Here is a 17,562-nt window from a genome sequence, read left to right as displayed (position 1 = left end):
CAAACAAAAATGAATATGATGCATATTTATAAATAGAAAACATTAGAAATTTTTTGTTTATTTTATGATGTTATGGAATATATTATAAGATTATAGTTTAAAAATATAATATAATTTTTTTAACAGAGATGAGGTCTAGGAGAAATTCATTTTTAGAAAAAAACTAAAAGCATATTTTAACATAACTATTTCAACATAACTACTTATATCACATATATATATATATATATATATATATACATACATAGTGATTATTAATTTATGATATTATTGGGACTATATTTACATAGGGATTTCAAAAAAACTTATTATCTTATTATCTTATTGAATTTGGTTAATTTTTACATTGGCCCGACTTGGGACTAACAAAATTTATTAATTTATAGTGTTTATTAATTTATAGAGTATTAATTTATAGAGGTTTTACTGTATCTTTGTAAATATATATTTTATCTATGTGCCTAAATATATAACTTATATGAACTAAATATTAAAGTGAGAAACCATGAATCTATGATGTTTATTCTAAATGATATTATCAGCACTAGGACGATGTCGCGTTGAAAGCATGATTAGATAATGACATTTAAAGAGGAGATAAAAAGTCTATGATTACTACTCTTTTTCTTTGCCTTTTCTGTTTGCAAGTTCGGTAAGCTTTCAAGTCTATGACACACCTTCAGACCACTCATGTTGGCCAAAGTGAGGTGATGATAGTTTTGAGTCGCATATGTCCACTCCATTCATAGAAAATAACATATACTACACTTAGCTTTATTTGTATACTTGGCTTTGTTGTATGCTTTTTTTTCTGATGTTTTCCTTATATTTAAATTTTATTGAATAAAAATTGTCATTTATAAAAACATAATATTCGGGTGTTTGTTGATAAACAAAGAAAATAAGAAAGAAAGAATTAAGCTCCATCATAAGGACAACAAATGTTACATTTGGCATGTAGAAAACCAAGAAAAAAAAAACCTAATTTGCTAAATGATCATATATTGCCAATTGAAATGTGTCACATAAGATAAATTCAATCTTCCACAGAAAATTTTCCAGGTTGAGTGAACTTCTTCTCAAGCTGCTCCACTTTGTTGAATCTGAAACCTCTAATTCTTATTTCTTCCGGAACTGATGTGTCCTTGTAATCTACTGTCTCCATGGTCCAACCATTGTTCTTTATCGAACCTCCCAGTTTCACCTGTTTCCACAAATGTCACATAAAGTGATCTTGTAATAATAAATAAAAAGAGATCATAAATGGAGTATGATGCTTTTCAAGAACTCATTACATACCTCTGCATCATCAATGGAATCTACTATAACAGCACCGTCCAAGGAGAGATCTTCAATGAATACATTACGACCCTTAATAGCCATAGTGGATCTCTGAGAGACCTCGCAGTTCCCGCTGACTTTCTTTTTGATATCAGAGAAGATCATTCCCCATTTTGGTTTCCATGTGATACGTGACCATACTTCAACCTCTTGCCCGTTCAAGACCTGCTTCACAGGCTCTTCTACTTTGACACCAGCCTAGGGAATTCGTAAAACCAAAGAACAAGAGATGTTGCTTTAGAGACTTATAAACCATCATGGAGAAGACTACTTAGAATTGTTTGACTCGAACAGGTTTACTTAAGGATATACAGAAACAGATTGGACGCTTCAGAAGCATATGTGAAAAATTGAGTGATACAACTAATTGTTACCTTTTGAAGAATTAAGCTGTTTGCACGATAAATCGCCATTTCTCCAGAAGTTGCACTGTGATATGGATTTCCCTTTGGTACCTTTAGTCAGATAGGAAGCAGAAAAAGATAGGAGAACGAGTTGATTAGCACAAGGACTGATATGCCTTTTTCGGATCCATTTTTTAAAATGTTATCTTTATTAATCATTATTTGCTCTCTTCATTAAGTATTTACCTTAGCAGCGTCTTCAGGATTATTCTTGACAGGTGCATAAGCAAGCCATATATCCATCACCTACATGAAGAAACATTGTCACAACAAGCATGCATAATTAAAGTACTGTTTTACTCTACAAATAGCAATTACCGTGAATCCAACTCGTGCAGTTGGAGGCAATGTCTTTGGATAATCTTGCATCATGCACTCTAAACGAGTTGAAGACTTAAATGCTGTTTTGGTGCTATCCTTGTATCTATACATAATACAAAATGTAGATGTCAAAAGAATGTTTCTGACTAAAACTAGTAATAATAATCATTACACTCCAATGAGATTACATAAGGACAGTGATATATTCAAGCAGAGGATCAATAAGGAAAGACGAATCAAAGGGAGAGAAGAGAAGAATTACTTTGGATTAACAAACTCTTTGATGGCCCCTTCAGTTTTTTGCAACTCCTCTTTGTAAGAACCAAGTTCCAGAATCAACTGCATTTAGAAAACATAAACAAAAACATCAAGAGTCTTTCAAATCTGTCTAAATCAGAGACAAATCTGTGATTATTGAGTAGATGACAAAACAACTCACTTGATTAATATTTCCCGGGAAAGGGGAAAAGCCTGTCTCACAATTAACGTCCCCATCAGGGAATCCAGTTGCTCTAAGTAGAGGATCAAGCTGATTGTATTCCACATTGATCACCATAGATCTACCTGGAAACCATTTAAATCCATACTCTCGATTATCAAATGAAAAAAAATGAGTAGTGTCATTCAACAAATGTATATATACTATTCACTAAAGTTACCATCAGCGTGTGTAAGTTTAGTAATTCCTCCGATGGCTTCTTTCGCTTTGCGGGGAACAGCAAGAGAGTTAACATGATACTTTTTGGTAGCACTCACTCCCAAAGAAGCTGGAATTGCCTGGACCAAGGAAGCAAAATAAGGAATAGTGAATTTTCAACCAGAATTGTGTGAATTTCTTAACACACAAGAGTGGAGAAAGCTGATACTGACATTGAAGAGAAGTCCATTTGTGTCTTGGAAAAACAAAACCCATTTTAAACCAGCGTCAAGCCTGAAATTTCAACAAATAAAAAGTGTTATAGGCAAAAAAACTTACAAAATGTCATATGTAAGTAATTCACTTTAAAATATATCTATAGATGAACTACCATTTATGAAGAAGGCCACTGGAATAGAGAAGTGAATGTACATCGCCATGTCCATGAGGTTTCGTCTACGAATACACAAGAAAAGAACAATTAGCCTGCAGAAAATTGTATTAGCTTTTTTGAAAAAGTTAACTTTAGAGACATGTACCTGGATCCTGTATTTGTTGTGAGGGTCTAATGCAAGCCTGGCATCATTATCATCAAGACATGCAACTTTTTCCTAGAAAAAAAAATAGTCAATAGTGCTCTGCTGCTCAAACCATATTACGTGTTAACAAACTCTTATACAAGTCCTTCAGTGTTAATCATATACCTGTTTTAGAAGGTGTACTTGACTAGCGTTCATCCCAAAGTAAGAGTTTGACTCTAATAGCTCCAATGTACGTGCATGCGTATCATCAGATGTCATAATAATGAAAGGAATGTCTCTCTGACTTCCATCTGCAAAATGTAAGTAAATGTGAAAAAGTACTTATTCTCACTTACGTTCTTTGTAAGATGTCAGATATCTAGTAGGGAGGAATAAGGATATGTCATTTTGTGGAAAAATAAAGGAAACATACCAGAAGCGATCTTGTTGCTAGCTTCTTGAAGAGCCAGTATAGATTCAACATAGTGCTGCAAGAAGCATGTCCCTGTAGTTGTCTCCCTTGGAAGTGCCACCTAAGAAAAGATTCAAATATGTCTGGCAGGTAAATGTTCATGTTCCTCAATTACATAAGTCTCTCTGCCACATTGCAAAACTGATGGAAAGCATTGTATATTACAGAGATACAGGACTAATAAATCATTTTTTTACAAACACCATCTACTACTTGACTGGATAAGTTGTTCAAGCAGTCCTTTCAAACCTTATATATTAACTATTTACCTTGATTCCATTGTAACCAAGACGCTCGCCAAGACCACCAGCAACAAGAACAAAAGCAGCATTCCTAGCTTCAACAACACCTCTTTTCTCCATTTCGATGAAGTTGTCATTACCAAAAGTAAGATTTTCTCCTGAAGGAACCTTCAAAGACCACATAAACCTTTTGTTAAAAAGATAACAGAGACAAAACACGCAATAAAACTTTAGAAAGTCATAACAAAAAGAAGAGTTATGGTACTACTTACAGAAGGAGAGAAACCATCATATGGGTTCTTCCCTACTTTCGAATCAGCAAGAAGCTCTTTCGCAGTCTTAATATACGCTGCTAAACCTCCAGGATAGCTTGAATTTAAGCGAGCAATCTAATTATTCCAAAACGATATCAAATCTTGTTACTATGTCCATTCATCAAAACATTGAGATGTCATGGTAAGAAAAAACATAAACAAACACCTGCTCGAAAAAACCTAGCTTCTCTTTGTCATCAACACCGAGTTCAGGCCACTGTTGGAAGAGATGACTCTGACCATTTTCCAATAAGATCTTTGCCAATTCAATCTGCCACAAAAAAAAAAAAAAAGCAGAGTAAGAAACAGAATGAATTAACCAAGGAGAAGCAGGATCATTATCATCCCAACTCAAACAAATGACAAATGCAGAGGTTAAAACCTGATCAGGAGACAAAACTCCAAGGTTACTCTGAAGAGCAGGGACGGATGAGAAGAAATTGGAATCAACCGTAGAAGCCATGGAAAGGCTCTTAACAAAGAAAACGATGGAAGAGAAGACGAGCGTGAAATGGAACTGCAGATTCCAGCTGTGTGATAAAACTGATGAGTTTTAGTATAATTCACAAACGGATCAAACAATATTTTCAGAACATCGCATACAAATTATTAGAAAAAAAAAGAAGAAGAAAAAAAAAACGCAACAATCACAATCAGTAATCTAAAACTTTCGTGGCGATCAAGAGAAACACGAACAGAGAACAAATCTGGCGAAGAAAATATGCAATTAGGGGAATGGTAGATATACTCCGATCTCGATTCATAAGAACACAACAGCGAGTATAAGCAAAATGCGACGAGAAGAGATTTTTAAAAAATTGAGTAGATCGTTTAGCGGTGTTACCTTAAAAGCTTATTCGACGACTGAGAAAATTAAAGAAGGGAGAGAAGAGAAGTAGACGGGTCTGTGTCACAGTGTCGGTGAAAATTGAAGAAGACCGAACCTGTTTATGTGTTTTGTTTTGTGGAAAATAAAAATAAAAAATAATAATCAGAATTTGAGATTTGGGAGATTGGAGAAGACGACAGAAGCTAAAGGTGAGAGAGATAGAGAGAGTTTGAGATAAAACTGGAAAGTGAATCACGAAACGAAACCTTTTACGAGGGATCCGTTTCACCAAACGAACAAAATAATAATATTCGACACACTTTTTAAGCGATGTATTTTTAAGATTTATAAATAATTCTGAAATTATATTTTTTTTTGTGTGTGGATAACGAACTTGGAGCTCGTTGAAAGCCCATTTACAATTATGATCAAAACTAAAGCTTAGCCCATATAAAGCCCACAGCTTTTCTATTATTTGACAGATCGTAAGCAATTTGGTCCTTTTCTCTAAAAGATCCAATCTCAGCCGTTAAACAAAAGTGAATATAAGCCACGTGGTCATCAGACAAAAGTTGCACTTGCACCGCCCCAAGTTAGTAACCAAAGTCCCAATCGAAAACTTCCACTGACAAAATAAGTCTGATTATTCTAGAACTGCCTCTACACATCATTCGTTACGTGTCACTTTTTAATTGGTTAGATAATAAATACCATATGGGCTGCGGTCTTTTGTACTCTTTTCTTCGTCAGCTTCTTTCTCCTTTCAGTATTTTTAAAGGACAGAAGCACGAAATAAAAATCTTCTTTCTCTCGTCTCGTCTCGTCTCGTCTCTGTATTGTTTTGTCTGGGTTGCTTTATTTATCTCTCTACCTGTCTGTGTATCGAAATAGCGGCTTTACGTCCTGGATTTGGTCTCTCTATAAATCTCCGGAGGTGTTCTTCGTGTTAGTCTGTTTCTATGCCATTTTGTCAAGGTTAGGATCTGATTCCATTTCTATTATTTTGTTTCCGTTTTAAAATTTGTTCAGTTTCAATAGATCAATTCAATTCGAGGCGCTATTCGAACCCTTGTTTGGCGTAGGTTGTTGTGATCTCTGTAATTGAAGTCGTGTTTGGTTTGATTTTGGTATATGATTAGTTTCTGGAACAGATCTGGGAATTATAGATTGATTAGCCGTAGTTTCAGCCTATTTGCATAAGATTGAGCCATATTGAATCCTGTAGAATTATTTACTCATTGTTACAATAAGGGTATGGTTTTGTTGACGAGTGTTAGTTCTTTTGAATCACAGTCTCTTCTAGGTCCCTAGTGCCATTATATTGATAGATCAACTTAGGTAACCTTATGTTATTTTTATGATTCAGTTGAGTAACTTCCCGGTTGTGATAAAATGCTTTGTTCTTGTATGTTTTGCATATGTGAGGTTGTGCAGCTTTCATTAATTAAGAAGTCAGATGCGTATTCTGATATTCTCCTCTGTAACTCAAATCTGATATAACTGTTTCCTTTGGTAGAAAATGGGAGAAGTTAAGGGATGTTGGAAATTAGGACGAATGCTTCCAAAGGATAAGTCTGCAAACTCCTACAACGTCTCTCTTCTGTTATCTCCGGTTGTTTCTTTTTGGGATTGTATTGTCCGTAAAATGAGGTATACCTACATACCTGAGTGGGTGTAGCAGTCCCTGAGATCATTGCGCCTTGGTTCAGTGTTAGTTCAGTTATTCTGTTTGTAGAATCGTAGAAGTAAAGGGAAATAAGCAAGGAAAAGAAGAGTAATGTATACGTTTTAGTTTTTTTTCTTTCACTTTGGAGAGTATCCAGAAGCCAGGCAAAGAAAAGACTTGTAGCAATCATGGATAACAGTAGCTCAATACGCAAACAAGCTCAGCCGATTGTTAGAAAAGCAAAGAAGAAGCAAGTAAAAGATGAAGTGGACAGGATTAAACAAGCTGAGAAGAAAAAGAGACGTCTTGAGAAAGCCATTGCTACTTCTGCAGCGATCCGGGCTGAGCTAGAGAAGAAGAAGCAAATGAAGAAGGAAGGACTGCTAGAGGCAGCAGCAGGTGAAGAAGATTCATCAGATGCTGTAAAAAAGAAGCAGGAGAGAGACGAACTGGAGCGTATCAAACAAGCAGAGAAGAAGACGATACATCTGGAGAAATCCAGTGCTACTTCTGCAGCCATCAGGGTTGAGCTGGCCAAGAAGAAGCTTAAAAAACTCGAGGAACAAAAGAGATTGGATGAGGAAGGTGCCGCCATCGCAGAGGCTGTTGCTCTGCATGTCTTACTTGGCGAAGATTGTGATGACTCATACCGAAATATGCTGAACCAAGAAACAAGTTTCAAGCCATGGGACTATACTAGCAAATTCAATCTTTCTAGTGGTGGAAGAAACAGATTCTTTCCTCACCAGCGCTGCTCGAGCTATGCGGTTCACAGACCAAGAGACAGTAGTAGTAACTGGTTAGTCTCATATGAGCCTTTCGCAAGGGGATGGGATAACAACAACATGGGAATATCAGCTGATCTTATTGCTGCTCAAGCAGTGTCGTCACTACAAATCTCTGAGAATACTGATGTGGACGCAATTGTCTTCAATGGGATGCTCAGAAGATAACGTATATCATATTCTCAAAGAATAAAGCATTTGTAACATTAAAAGTTTGTGTGCTGTTTTTATTTCACCACATAGCAAAAAAGAAACACCCTTTGTGTCTCTTACGCTGTGAAAAATACTTCCATCTCTATTTTATCTTTTAGAGAAGTGAGTGAGACTCATATGATTTGTTTTTGTTTCTTTTTGTTGTTGTACTTTATTGAATCTTCTCATCTCATTTCATGGTCAATAGCTACTCACGAGAATCAACATCATTTGGTTAGAGCTTCGAAAGATGGAATGAAACTGAAACGAGGTCGTTTAGAAAAGTCAAAGGAGCGTTCTAATCAAATCACCGGTTCGGTTTCCTAATTAACCGGATAGACAATTTTACTGGTTTACATACAGCCACCAAAAAAATCCTGGTGCTACTGCTTTTTGATTGAAGTCTGCGTTTCTCTCTGCTAGATCAAGCTTTAGCTCTTCGTAAGTTGCGTTCCATGGTAACACTCTAAATCCTTTAGAACTTATTTTATCTGTTAGTTTCGAAGGATACGAACTCTCTGTGCTTTAACTCTAGCGTCCTTTAGTTGCGAGATGTAATCGAACTATGCGTACTAACTAGTGATTACTACCGATTTTGGCTTGTTTTTGATGAAATTAGGATTGAATATTACTTTACGATTACGATTCTGTCTGTTAATAAAGATAGACAGACATGTTAACAGTTAAAGTGCGTGTTCGATTAAACAAGGCTTGGTTATCTAAGGTTGGAAGATGAACTCGTCATGTGAACTCATCTTTGTGAAACCCCACTTTATAAAGATTTTAATAAAGATTATCAAGACTTACGATTCTGTCTGTTTATTCAATGGTGTGCACGTCAGTCACATGAAAGACTTGCTCGAAGATAGGCTTAGCGTTAGGCTTAAAGTGTTGGCTGATAAGTCCTTCATTCGTATAACATCACCCCACGAAACCATAGAGATGCCCACTTTGCTACAGAAGTTGGGTAGAAAAATTGTTGAGGCAGAGTCCATTGATAGTGCCAGGCTTTAAGTTCATGGATCTCTAAGCCAAGGCAATATAGATAAAGAGAATATAGTAACTATGTACTTTGTAAGACTGGTTGATTACTTTTCCTTTGTATTGATCTTATGCCGTTTCTTTTCAACCCTTATTTGTGAGTTGTGACACATTACTTTTGAATAGACTTGAAATCGCGTCTTGGTGTTTGATAGCTGTTATTGGCCTATGATGAGCATTTGCAGTCCACTGAGATCTTGAGAGGGGATCTTGCTTATATCAGAGGAAAAAGTCTTGGTTTCTAATGTTTGAAGTTGCTTATTTGCAGGTGGATGCAGATTACATTCTTATAAGTTCTTGAGTTTGGATTATTACTTTCTTGATTCTTGTTGTTTCTGCAATCAAATGGTAACTGCAACCTCTAAAGCATTTTCTTAATCTTCAGTTATTACATTTCAACCTATTGAAACTCATTTGGGAATGACAGATCTTGTTTGCTAGTCTTGTCTTTTTGTTACTTTCTGTCATCTTTTAAATATCTTTCTTACATATACACTACAGGATACTGGTGGTTGGTTAGATGAAAAAAGCGAGAACAGATTATATGTTGGAAACCTGGATCTTCGAATAAACGAGTAAGGACACTCAGAGCTTGTTGTTAGTTGTTACCTCTATTCCAAAGATCAAAACTTTGTTTCAATACCTTACAAGTTTCACTTCTTCACAGAGCTTGTTGTTAGTTGTTACCTCTATTCCAAAGATCAAAACTTTGTTTCAATACCTTACAAGTTTCACTTCTTCACAGAGCTGCGTTGATAAAAATGTTTTCTCCATATGGGAAGATAATATCAGAAGACTTCCTTTGGCACACACGCGGGCCAAAGAAAGGAGAACCACGCGGCTATGCTTTCATTCAATTCAACCGTAAAGAGGTAACTAATAATCTAAGCTTTCTTGGTTTTTTTTAATTTGCTTAGATGAAGTTGTTTCAAAGTGGTGTTTGTTTTGATATTTTTACCATGCAATCTCCTGATTTCTACATCTAAAGTGAGTACACAGGAAGCTGAATTGGCGAAGGAGAAGATGCATGGGAGATTAGCTTGTGGTAGGCCTTTGGTTGTACGTCTAGCTAGTGAGAAGCATCTTGAAGAAGATTCCGGTCATGGTCACTCCAAAAGATCAATACCAGAAGCAAATAGTAGAACAAGGTTTGTAACTGGGAGTAGTAGTAGTAGCTCAGGACAAATGAGCCGAGGCGAAAAAGTAGCTGCCATTAAGAACAAACTCAAAGCTTTGGAAGAAGATGAGAAACAAGATCCCAAGAAACAGAAGAGATAAAAGAATCGGTTTAAACACACAACTTTGGGTCATCTTCAACGTTTTTGTAACTGTTTTCTTGAATACTTTTGGCACTTCGATGGTTGAACTTGAACCAAATTGAATTGGAAGAATTTGAACCGGGTTTAGTGCAATTTATACCATAACCCGAAACTGAGTCAAATTTTCGGTTTACTGGTTTAATCAGAAACAAATTTGATTTTAGATTCGGTTTGGCTAAATGTAGGTGTGACTAAAACTATATTATTAGAAAGCAAAGTTGACGCACATGCTCTAATATGAGTCAACAACTTCACTAATCACTCACTCTCTTTTTTTTTTTTTTTGCAAACCTTCACTCACTCTCTTTTATTCCACCTTTTCTCGTTGTAAAGCTGACGCGAAAAAAATGGCGACGAGCTTGTCGTTTGTGAATGTTGCCGGAATCTCGTTACCGTCGTCAGGATTACTTCGCCGGCGTTGGTACATTGTTTCACGCAATGATCTTCCTGAATTATCGGCTAAACCAGTCTCTTCGCTGCGTAGCTTCTCTCCTGCTTCGTTGTCGCTATTTCGTAACGGCAGCGATCGGTTTCTCTCGCCAGATTCGTTACCGGAAACAACTTCTCCGATCCGATCGGTTACTGTGAGATCGTTGAGTACGCCTCTCATTTCTCCAAATGATGAATGGGGAACTTGGACTGCTCTCTTCGCTACTGGGGCTCTTGGTCTCTGGTACGATCATCACTCTTTACAAAACTTCGATCGTTAGTTTATCTAATCGGAAATTTGAATTTACGTCATGTTGATTCTTAGGTGAAGTTAATTTTGCATGAATTTAGAAAGAGAGGTTTCAATTTTTGTTTCCATGGGAGTTTTAGAAGATGGAAGTTTGAAATCACAAGTGGTGTGATTAATTGTACAGGTCGGAGAAGACAAAGGTCGGAGCCGCGATGAGTGGTGCGTTGGTCAGTACTCTAGTTGGGCTTGCAGCTAGCAATCTAGGGATCATTTCTTCCCAAGCTCCTGCTTTCGCTGTAGTTTTGAATTTCCTGCTTCCGTTAGCTGTTCCTCTGTTGTTGTTTAGAGCTGATTTGCGCCGAGTGGTTCAGTCTACTGGAAAGCTTCTCTTAGCCTTTTTGGTTGGATCAGGTAAAAGGTCCCTATCTTGTTTTATGTTTGTAAAAAGGGTTGTACTGTGGCAGCAAAAGGCTCATAGTTTACTCAACATTTACACTGTTTCTATGTTTATGCTCTTGAGTTTTCGATACTGAAATTATCCGAAAAGCCTGAGCTTCTGCTATTTTTATTGTTTTCATGACAGTTGCCACAACTATCGGTACAGCTCTAGCATATTATCTAGTGCCAATGAGATCGCTTGGCCCGGATAGTTGGAAGATTGCAGCTGCCCTCATGGGAAGGCATATTGGTGGAGGTAACTTTACATCCATAAGTCTTTGGACATCGTTGAGGCACTGTGGTTTATATCTTCCATTATCTTGTTGCCTTCCTTCTATAATGGCTTATATGTTGCATGTTGATTGTTTTATGACCAGCCGTCAACTACGTAGCTATATCGAATGCTCTCGGAGTTACACCATCGGTATTAGCTGCTGGACTGGCTGCTGATAATGTTATATGCGCTGTATATTTCACGACATTGTTTGCTTTGGGATCCAAAATACCTGCAGAAGCTGTACCACCACCGACTACCGGTAAGTCTGAATATGGCTGTGATGTCTGGTTTCCGTTTGGTCTCGCGTCCTTTGGAAAGAATTGATCATCGAGGTTATCTAAATCTTCAGTTAGGAAGTCGCTTCTAACGGATTAGATAGCCAGAGGAAAATGTTCTGTTCCATTCCTTTTTCATGTTGATTCTAGCCAGTTTTTTAATCAATTGTTGTGACCTTTTATATTCCATTTCTTAGATTCTGTTTCTGAATTCTGACATAGATGTTGCTCTTCTATGGCAGACGCAGAGACGAACAAAGGTTCTGAAACTCAAAACAAAATTCCTGTGCTACTGATAGCTACTGGAATTGCTGTGTCATTAGCTATATGCAAGGTCGGGGCTTTACTAACAAAGCACTTTGGGATTTCGGGTGGTAGCTTACCGGCTATAACCGCAGTTGTTGTTGTTTTAGCAACTGTCTTCCCGTCCCAGTTTGGCCGTCTTGCTCCATCTGGAGAAGCCATGGCTCTAATTCTGATGCAGGTATTAGACAACTATAAGAGTTTCCAAGAACACTGCAACCCTCTTGTTATTAATCAAACTAGTTTTCTTTCAGGTGTTCTTCACAGTGGTGGGTGCAAGCGGAAACATATGGACTGTGATAAACACAGCACCGAGCATATTCTTGTTTGCATTGGTACAAATTGGGACACATCTTGCTGTGATATTAGGCATAGGAAAGCTGCTAAACATCGAGTTAAGGCTGCTGCTTCTAGCGTCAAATGCTAATGTCGGAGGACCCACGACTGCAGCTGGAATGGCGACAGCAAAGGGATGGAACTCGTTGATAGTTCCGGGGATCTTGGCAGGAATATTTGGAATCGCCATTGCAACTTTCCTAGGTTATGCATTTGGAGTTAAAGTTCTCCAGTTCATGTGAAATGGTAGTACAATTTAAGATAAACATTTGTGTTATTTAAAACAATTTAAAGATTGAATTTTTAATGACTCAAAAGAGATTTTAGTGGATTTCTTTAGTTAAAAATACATAAATTTTAAATTTCATGGTCTTATTTAGGATGTTATAATAAATCACAACACATTTCTTAAATTCACTCAAAATCATCCGAGATCGTATAAAATCACTCAAAATACAAGGTTGTGAATACATTCCATAATATATATTTTTTTTTGTTTTTATGAAGAAAAAGAATTGTAATGTCAAACAAAGAGAACCAGATGATATGGTTGGAATGTGCTTGTAATATTCCAAGACCGTATTAAACATGTGTTCTTTGCAGTGTTGGGAACAAGTGATATCAAAACATAAGGGGTGTAATAAGCACATACATCTTGGGGAGTTAAGGTGGACCAACAGCTGCTGCTGGGATGGCGATGGATGGAGCTCGTTGATAGTTTTCGAGGTTCTTGTCGGAATATGTAGGTCCACCATTGTCACTTTCCTTGGAATTTAAAGTCCTCAAGTTCATGTGATGTTCAAGTCCCAGGGATGTGTAAAGCTCGAATGAATTCATCTCAAGATTAGTGGAATCGTCAAGCCTTTATCTCATTTGCTCTTCGTTTTCATAGTCTCTCAAGGTTATTGGCATATTCAAATTCAACTTACCAAAATGGTAAGAAATAAAAAAGGTATTGATTTCATTTTGTTGGTTTTCTACAAATATAGAAATTATTTCCAGAAAAAAAAATCAGCAGCTAATTTAAAACCTAGAAAAATCCTAAAACCTCTGTAGAAAGAAAATGAGAAAACTTATAAAGAAAAATAAGAGAGAAAGCAAACTCCTAAAGAGAGAAAAAAAAAAACACCAGCAGAGTCATTAAAGCAACAAATGACGCCATGGCATTTTGTTTATTCATACTCCTAAACCAATGTCTTAAAATTAAGATAACAAATATAACAAACAAAAACTAAACATACATAAGAGAGATTCTATTGGAAAGAAACCAAAATTTGTCTCTTACGTTATCTGTTAATCTGTTATCATGACTCATTGTTGTTGTTGTTGGCTACCACCACTGCCTGTTCTTCATTAAACTTGAACCGTCGAGTATCATCACCTCCATTTGCTGTGGCCTCAGCCCGTCGAGTCCGCTCTAGCTGAGCCATCTCAAACCTGTTCATACATGTCTTCTCTTCCGCACCGTCAAATCTCATGTTCCGAATAAATGGTCTAAAGTTGTTGCTGTTGTTGTTTTTGTCAGAATTTGGTCTTCTCATAGAATTTCCAACATCAAAACTATGTTCAGGCCGGAACTTCCTTTCCCTGAAGCTATTATGATTATCTCCAGTATCATTGTTCCTCCCTTCAAAGAACCTTGGCGACGATATTATGTTTCTCGGAGGTGACATGTAACCCATCTCCTGATCTCCAGGAAACCGTTTCTGTAAAGGCAACCTCACTCTTTCCATCATCCTCTCGTCTTCTCTAAACCCACCTGGAGGAGGAGGAATTGGCCTATTTATGCCATTCCACGAGTTTGGAGAACGACTTCTAGATCTTGACTCTGATTGAGGGTGGTGCATTCTTTTGAAAACCGGAGAGCCACCTCTATCTCTCCTATTACCACTCATTCGGTTGTGCATCCGACCAGGAAACTGGTTGGTATCACTGTGACGGCCCTTGAAATTACGATCCCCACCATATGGGAATCTCCTACACCGACCTCGGTATCCACCATTTGAGAATTGCCTACGTACATAACCATCTGGTCCTGACCCTGATTCATCATAGCCGTTCATCATACCTTGATCATCTGCCATACTTTTATGTCGTGGACGTCCGAAACCATAGGAATTGTCTTTGTAATTAGGTTGGCAGAAGCGTCGTTTGGAATCCCAACCACTAAAATAACCTCCTCTCCTAGGAGTGCACATCCCTAACCTGTCATCCCTTCCAATAAATCTATCTGGACCCGTACTCAACCCTGCATAATTATCAGGCCTGAAACAAAAGAACCTTGACTGAGTTAGTAACATAATTATTAATAGTGTTTTTGAGTTTGACACAAAGAAAAAGGGAAAGTAAAACTTGCCTTCTCCTCTGGATGGCATCATGTGAAGGCAACTTCTTGTATGGTTTTGACGCAAAACTCCTTGTAGGAGAAGAAGAGCCCTTCTTAGGATGTGAATCACTCATGTTAACAACGACTTGCTTCTCTATGTCACTTCCTTCGTTAGCCTCCCCATTTCTTGGTGCATCACCAGATTCAGACTTAACATGTCTGAAATTCTTGTCTGTCAAGATTCCCTTCTCATAATCCATAGAGTAGAATCTCTCATCCTCTGGCTCAGACCCGTAATCCAACTGTTCAAACTCTCCTGTTTCACCCTCATTTTCTTCGCAAGGGTATGGTTCTCTCAACTCTCCATCCTCAATCTGGGAGTCATAACTAGATGGGCACTCCTTGTCATTTGTAGCAGATGTATCAACCTTAGGCCTAGATGGTGATAACTATGTATGTTCATCTGATGCAATTACCCCACCCATACTGTCCTTACTTCCATCGAGAGGTCCGCTCTCTTTAGGGGCAATAGACTCTGTGATTTCTTCCTCTGCATCTCTCCCATAGGCTTCATCTTCTACATCACAAGGTTCATTTAAATCCCAGTGGAACATAGCATTTTTAAGGCCTTCATCCTTGTTCCTGTCAGTGGGCTCCTTGGCTAATGATTTCTCTGACACCGTAACAGCTCCACTGTCAGGTGCTAAAGTTTCACTTTCACTTGTTGTAACATTAGCCTTTGGTCTTTCTGAGAATTCATCTAAAAGAGTAGTACTTGTTTTTTTAGGTGCTATCATCCCTCCAGAGGTCATTCTGCTCTGCTTTACGTTCTGCAAATCAGCCAACTCTTTGCACAAATTTTTTAAAGGATATCTCTGATGCACTACAATATCGCTCTTGCTTTGCCGATCCTGATCACTGGAATCAACCGCAGTATGCAAGACATTAGCAGTTCCAGCTGATGAATCGTTACCTTCAGCACAAGTTGAAATGGTTGAGGCATCTTGTTGCTGAACAACAGAATCCTCAGCAAGCAGACGGTCAACAGATGGTGCAAGATCATAACTCAAATCCGTACTACAAGCAGCATCAGCAAGAATTTTGATACCAGAATAGTCATGACCACTGCAATCAGGATTTTCATCTTGAACGTCTGAGATCAATTTAGGGTTTAATCTCGAAACAGGCAAAACATGGTTGATTTGTGCCTTATTTTCTGAGCCTTCACATTGAGCAGGTGACGGGGAGAAAACGATAAATCTCCGTTTCTTAATCGGAACATGTTCTACTCTTTCAGCGGAATGCTGACCTAGAACAGAAACCTCAAGCTGCAATAAACAGAAATGGTCAAAATTAAAACCAAAGACCAGAAAATTCTAAAAAAAATCAGGAAAGAGGCAACAAAAATAAAATAAAAGAGGAACCTTTTCAGGCTTTGATTTTCCTGCTACTGAGCCGGTTGAACTCTTGTCTTCTGCCTCAATCCCCGAGGCTGCAACACTTACAACTGGTTTCTTGCTACGCCTTGTTGAACTTCTGCTACCTTTAGCTACCACTTTCCAAGGAAGCTCTACACCGTCATTGCTTGTCATGCTTCAATGCACTACCATACACTCCCAGAGAACTTGATTTTTTTCCTACGAACCTTCACCTCACCTGCAAGCAATGATAGTCCATTAGCAAACCATTTAGTAAAGAAAGATAAAAAATCACAAAAAACAAAACAGATTGCCTACTTCTAGTATAGATAACAGAGTCAGTGTAGGGAAAAGTTCATAGCTAGACAGTCAAGTTAAAGACTCTATAAGCCTTTAATCCGGCAATTATCAAATGGCTCTCTTCTCGGATTTTTTAAATCCAGCGCTGTAGAAAGTTTAGGCGATTAGCCAGAAGAACGAGATCGATTGCGAAAACTAGGTCTCTCTTTTCAGACTAAAAATATCACCGACCGATCAAAGAGGCGGCGAAGCTAGGTCTTCTTCTTCTTCTTCTCAACGTCGTCGTGTTCTTCAAGAGAGAAACGATTTATTTTATTATTAAAACCGCTGGTCTATCTTTGCTTTTTGGGATGACATAGAGAGAAAACTTTGTTGAGGACCTTGAGGTGCCCTATTACCACGTATTTATCATGCTCTTTATACCTAAACTACCCTCTTACGTTCGTGTGAAAGTGAAAACTTTTTGGTGGCATGAGGAATGAGGATGTGGTGGTGTTCTTTGTGTTTTCTATTTTTTACCCCCTAAGTTTTTTTTTATAAAAAACAAATATCATTTTAATTGGAGATTTATAGAATACAGAAACAGCTTCATAAGTTGAAATTATTTGTTTAGTTAAATTTTTAAGAAGATTTTGGATTTTATTAATTAATAGCTTTTGGTTTGGAATATAAAATAAATAAAAATATCTTATCGATATAAATTGATCCATATTATTATATATATATATATATTATAATATAAAGAAATTAGAATTTATTATTAACTATATAATATAAGCACTGTGTGTTTTATTAATCAAATTTATATATATATATATAAATAGCAATGTTTTTTTCTCTATAACCATCACAATTTATGGTAATTATAGGTAAATACATACAAACTATTTTAAGATTTTAAAATATTGTTAAAATGCGAGGGAACGGATCCAAATATCATAACTGTTATTACAGATTAGGATTCAAATATTTTTTTAAATATAATATTTGTATCCATTCCCTGGCATTTTAACGGTATATTATTTTCTAATTAATGTTGTTGAAAAATCACATCTTTAGTCTTTTTCATCAATATTTTTTATGTTTATCATAACACATATATGTACGTATAAGATTGATTATTATG

General features: G+C 37.0%; 5 protein-coding genes across 9 annotated transcripts; 3 read left to right on the top strand and 2 right to left on the bottom strand.

Moving 5' to 3' along the window:
- Window positions 1-902: 902 nt before the first annotated feature.
- Window positions 903-5,303, bottom strand: LOC17875462 (UDP-sugar pyrophosphorylase). 3 transcript variants are annotated; one of them, XM_023788828.1, is made up of 18 exons: window positions 5,097-5,303; window positions 4,635-4,795; window positions 4,419-4,523; window positions 4,211-4,327; window positions 3,966-4,106; window positions 3,658-3,757; window positions 3,408-3,535; window positions 3,243-3,314; window positions 3,095-3,159; window positions 2,937-2,997; window positions 2,726-2,843; window positions 2,506-2,630; window positions 2,329-2,405; window positions 2,064-2,169; window positions 1,932-1,991; window positions 1,716-1,796; window positions 1,300-1,539; window positions 903-1,204 (listed from the first exon to the last, which is right to left on the bottom strand). In XM_023788828.1, exons 2-18 carry the CDS (start codon window positions 4,713-4,715, stop codon window positions 1,037-1,039), a joined length of 1,845 nt encoding a protein of 614 aa, XP_023644596.1. In that variant the 5' UTR covers window positions 4,716-4,795; window positions 5,097-5,303; the 3' UTR covers window positions 903-1,036. The 3 variants fall into 3 exon arrangements, with proteins under 3 accessions (XP_023644596.1, XP_023644593.1, XP_006280151.2); XM_023788825.1 differs by having other exon boundaries at window positions 4,635-4,782; XM_006280089.2 differs by lacking the exon at window positions 5,097-5,303 and adding an exon at window positions 4,949-4,965 and having other exon boundaries at window positions 4,635-4,782.
- A 545-nt stretch (window positions 5,304-5,848) lies between these two features.
- LOC17874693 lies at window positions 5,849-7,922 on the top strand. The gene is made up of 2 exons (XM_006281947.2): window positions 5,849-6,056; window positions 6,598-7,922. The coding sequence occupies exon 2, from the start codon at window positions 6,936-6,938 to the stop codon at window positions 7,698-7,700; it is 765 nt and encodes a 254-aa protein (XP_006282009.1). The 5' UTR covers window positions 5,849-6,056; window positions 6,598-6,935; the 3' UTR covers window positions 7,701-7,922.
- A 178-nt stretch (window positions 7,923-8,100) lies between these two features.
- LOC111832047 (probable RNA-binding protein 18) lies at window positions 8,101-10,247 on the top strand. 3 transcript variants are annotated; one of them, XM_023788254.1, is made up of 5 exons: window positions 8,101-8,182; window positions 9,034-9,113; window positions 9,267-9,340; window positions 9,511-9,637; window positions 9,765-10,247. In XM_023788254.1, exons 2-5 carry the CDS (start codon window positions 9,111-9,113, stop codon window positions 10,041-10,043), a joined length of 483 nt encoding a protein of 160 aa, XP_023644022.1. In that variant the 5' UTR covers window positions 8,101-8,182; window positions 9,034-9,110; the 3' UTR covers window positions 10,044-10,247. The 3 variants fall into 3 exon arrangements, with proteins under 3 accessions (XP_023644022.1, XP_023644027.1, XP_023644034.1); XM_023788259.1 differs by having other exon boundaries at window positions 8,154-8,165; XM_023788266.1 differs by lacking the exons at window positions 8,101-8,182; window positions 9,034-9,113; window positions 9,267-9,340 and having other exon boundaries at window positions 9,542-9,637; window positions 9,754-10,247.
- Window positions 10,248-10,361: 114 nt separating this feature from the next.
- LOC17877222 (uncharacterized membrane protein YjcL) lies at window positions 10,362-12,723 on the top strand. The gene is made up of 6 exons (XM_023782794.1): window positions 10,362-10,757; window positions 10,948-11,174; window positions 11,347-11,457; window positions 11,579-11,737; window positions 11,996-12,237; window positions 12,311-12,723. Exons 1-6 carry the CDS (start codon window positions 10,432-10,434, stop codon window positions 12,632-12,634), a joined length of 1,389 nt encoding a protein of 462 aa, XP_023638562.1. The 5' UTR covers window positions 10,362-10,431; the 3' UTR covers window positions 12,635-12,723.
- A 973-nt stretch (window positions 12,724-13,696) lies between these two features.
- On the bottom strand, window positions 13,697-16,310 carry LOC17876375. The gene is given in 3 exon segments (XM_023777713.1): window positions 13,697-14,657; window positions 14,749-16,046; window positions 16,143-16,310. Coding segments are annotated over 3 exon segments (2,427 nt in total).
- Between the last annotated feature and the right edge of the window lie 1,252 nt (window positions 16,311-17,562).

This window comes from Capsella rubella, unplaced genomic scaffold (genome assembly GCF_000375325.1).
Source record: "Capsella rubella cultivar Monte Gargano unplaced genomic scaffold, Caprub1_0 scaffold_8, whole genome shotgun sequence".
In the NCBI taxonomy this organism is placed as follows: Eukaryota; Viridiplantae; Streptophyta; class Magnoliopsida; order Brassicales; family Brassicaceae; genus Capsella; species Capsella rubella.
Note: the sequence above shows the minus strand (reverse complement) of the source record. Positions and strands in the feature narration are given on the sequence as shown.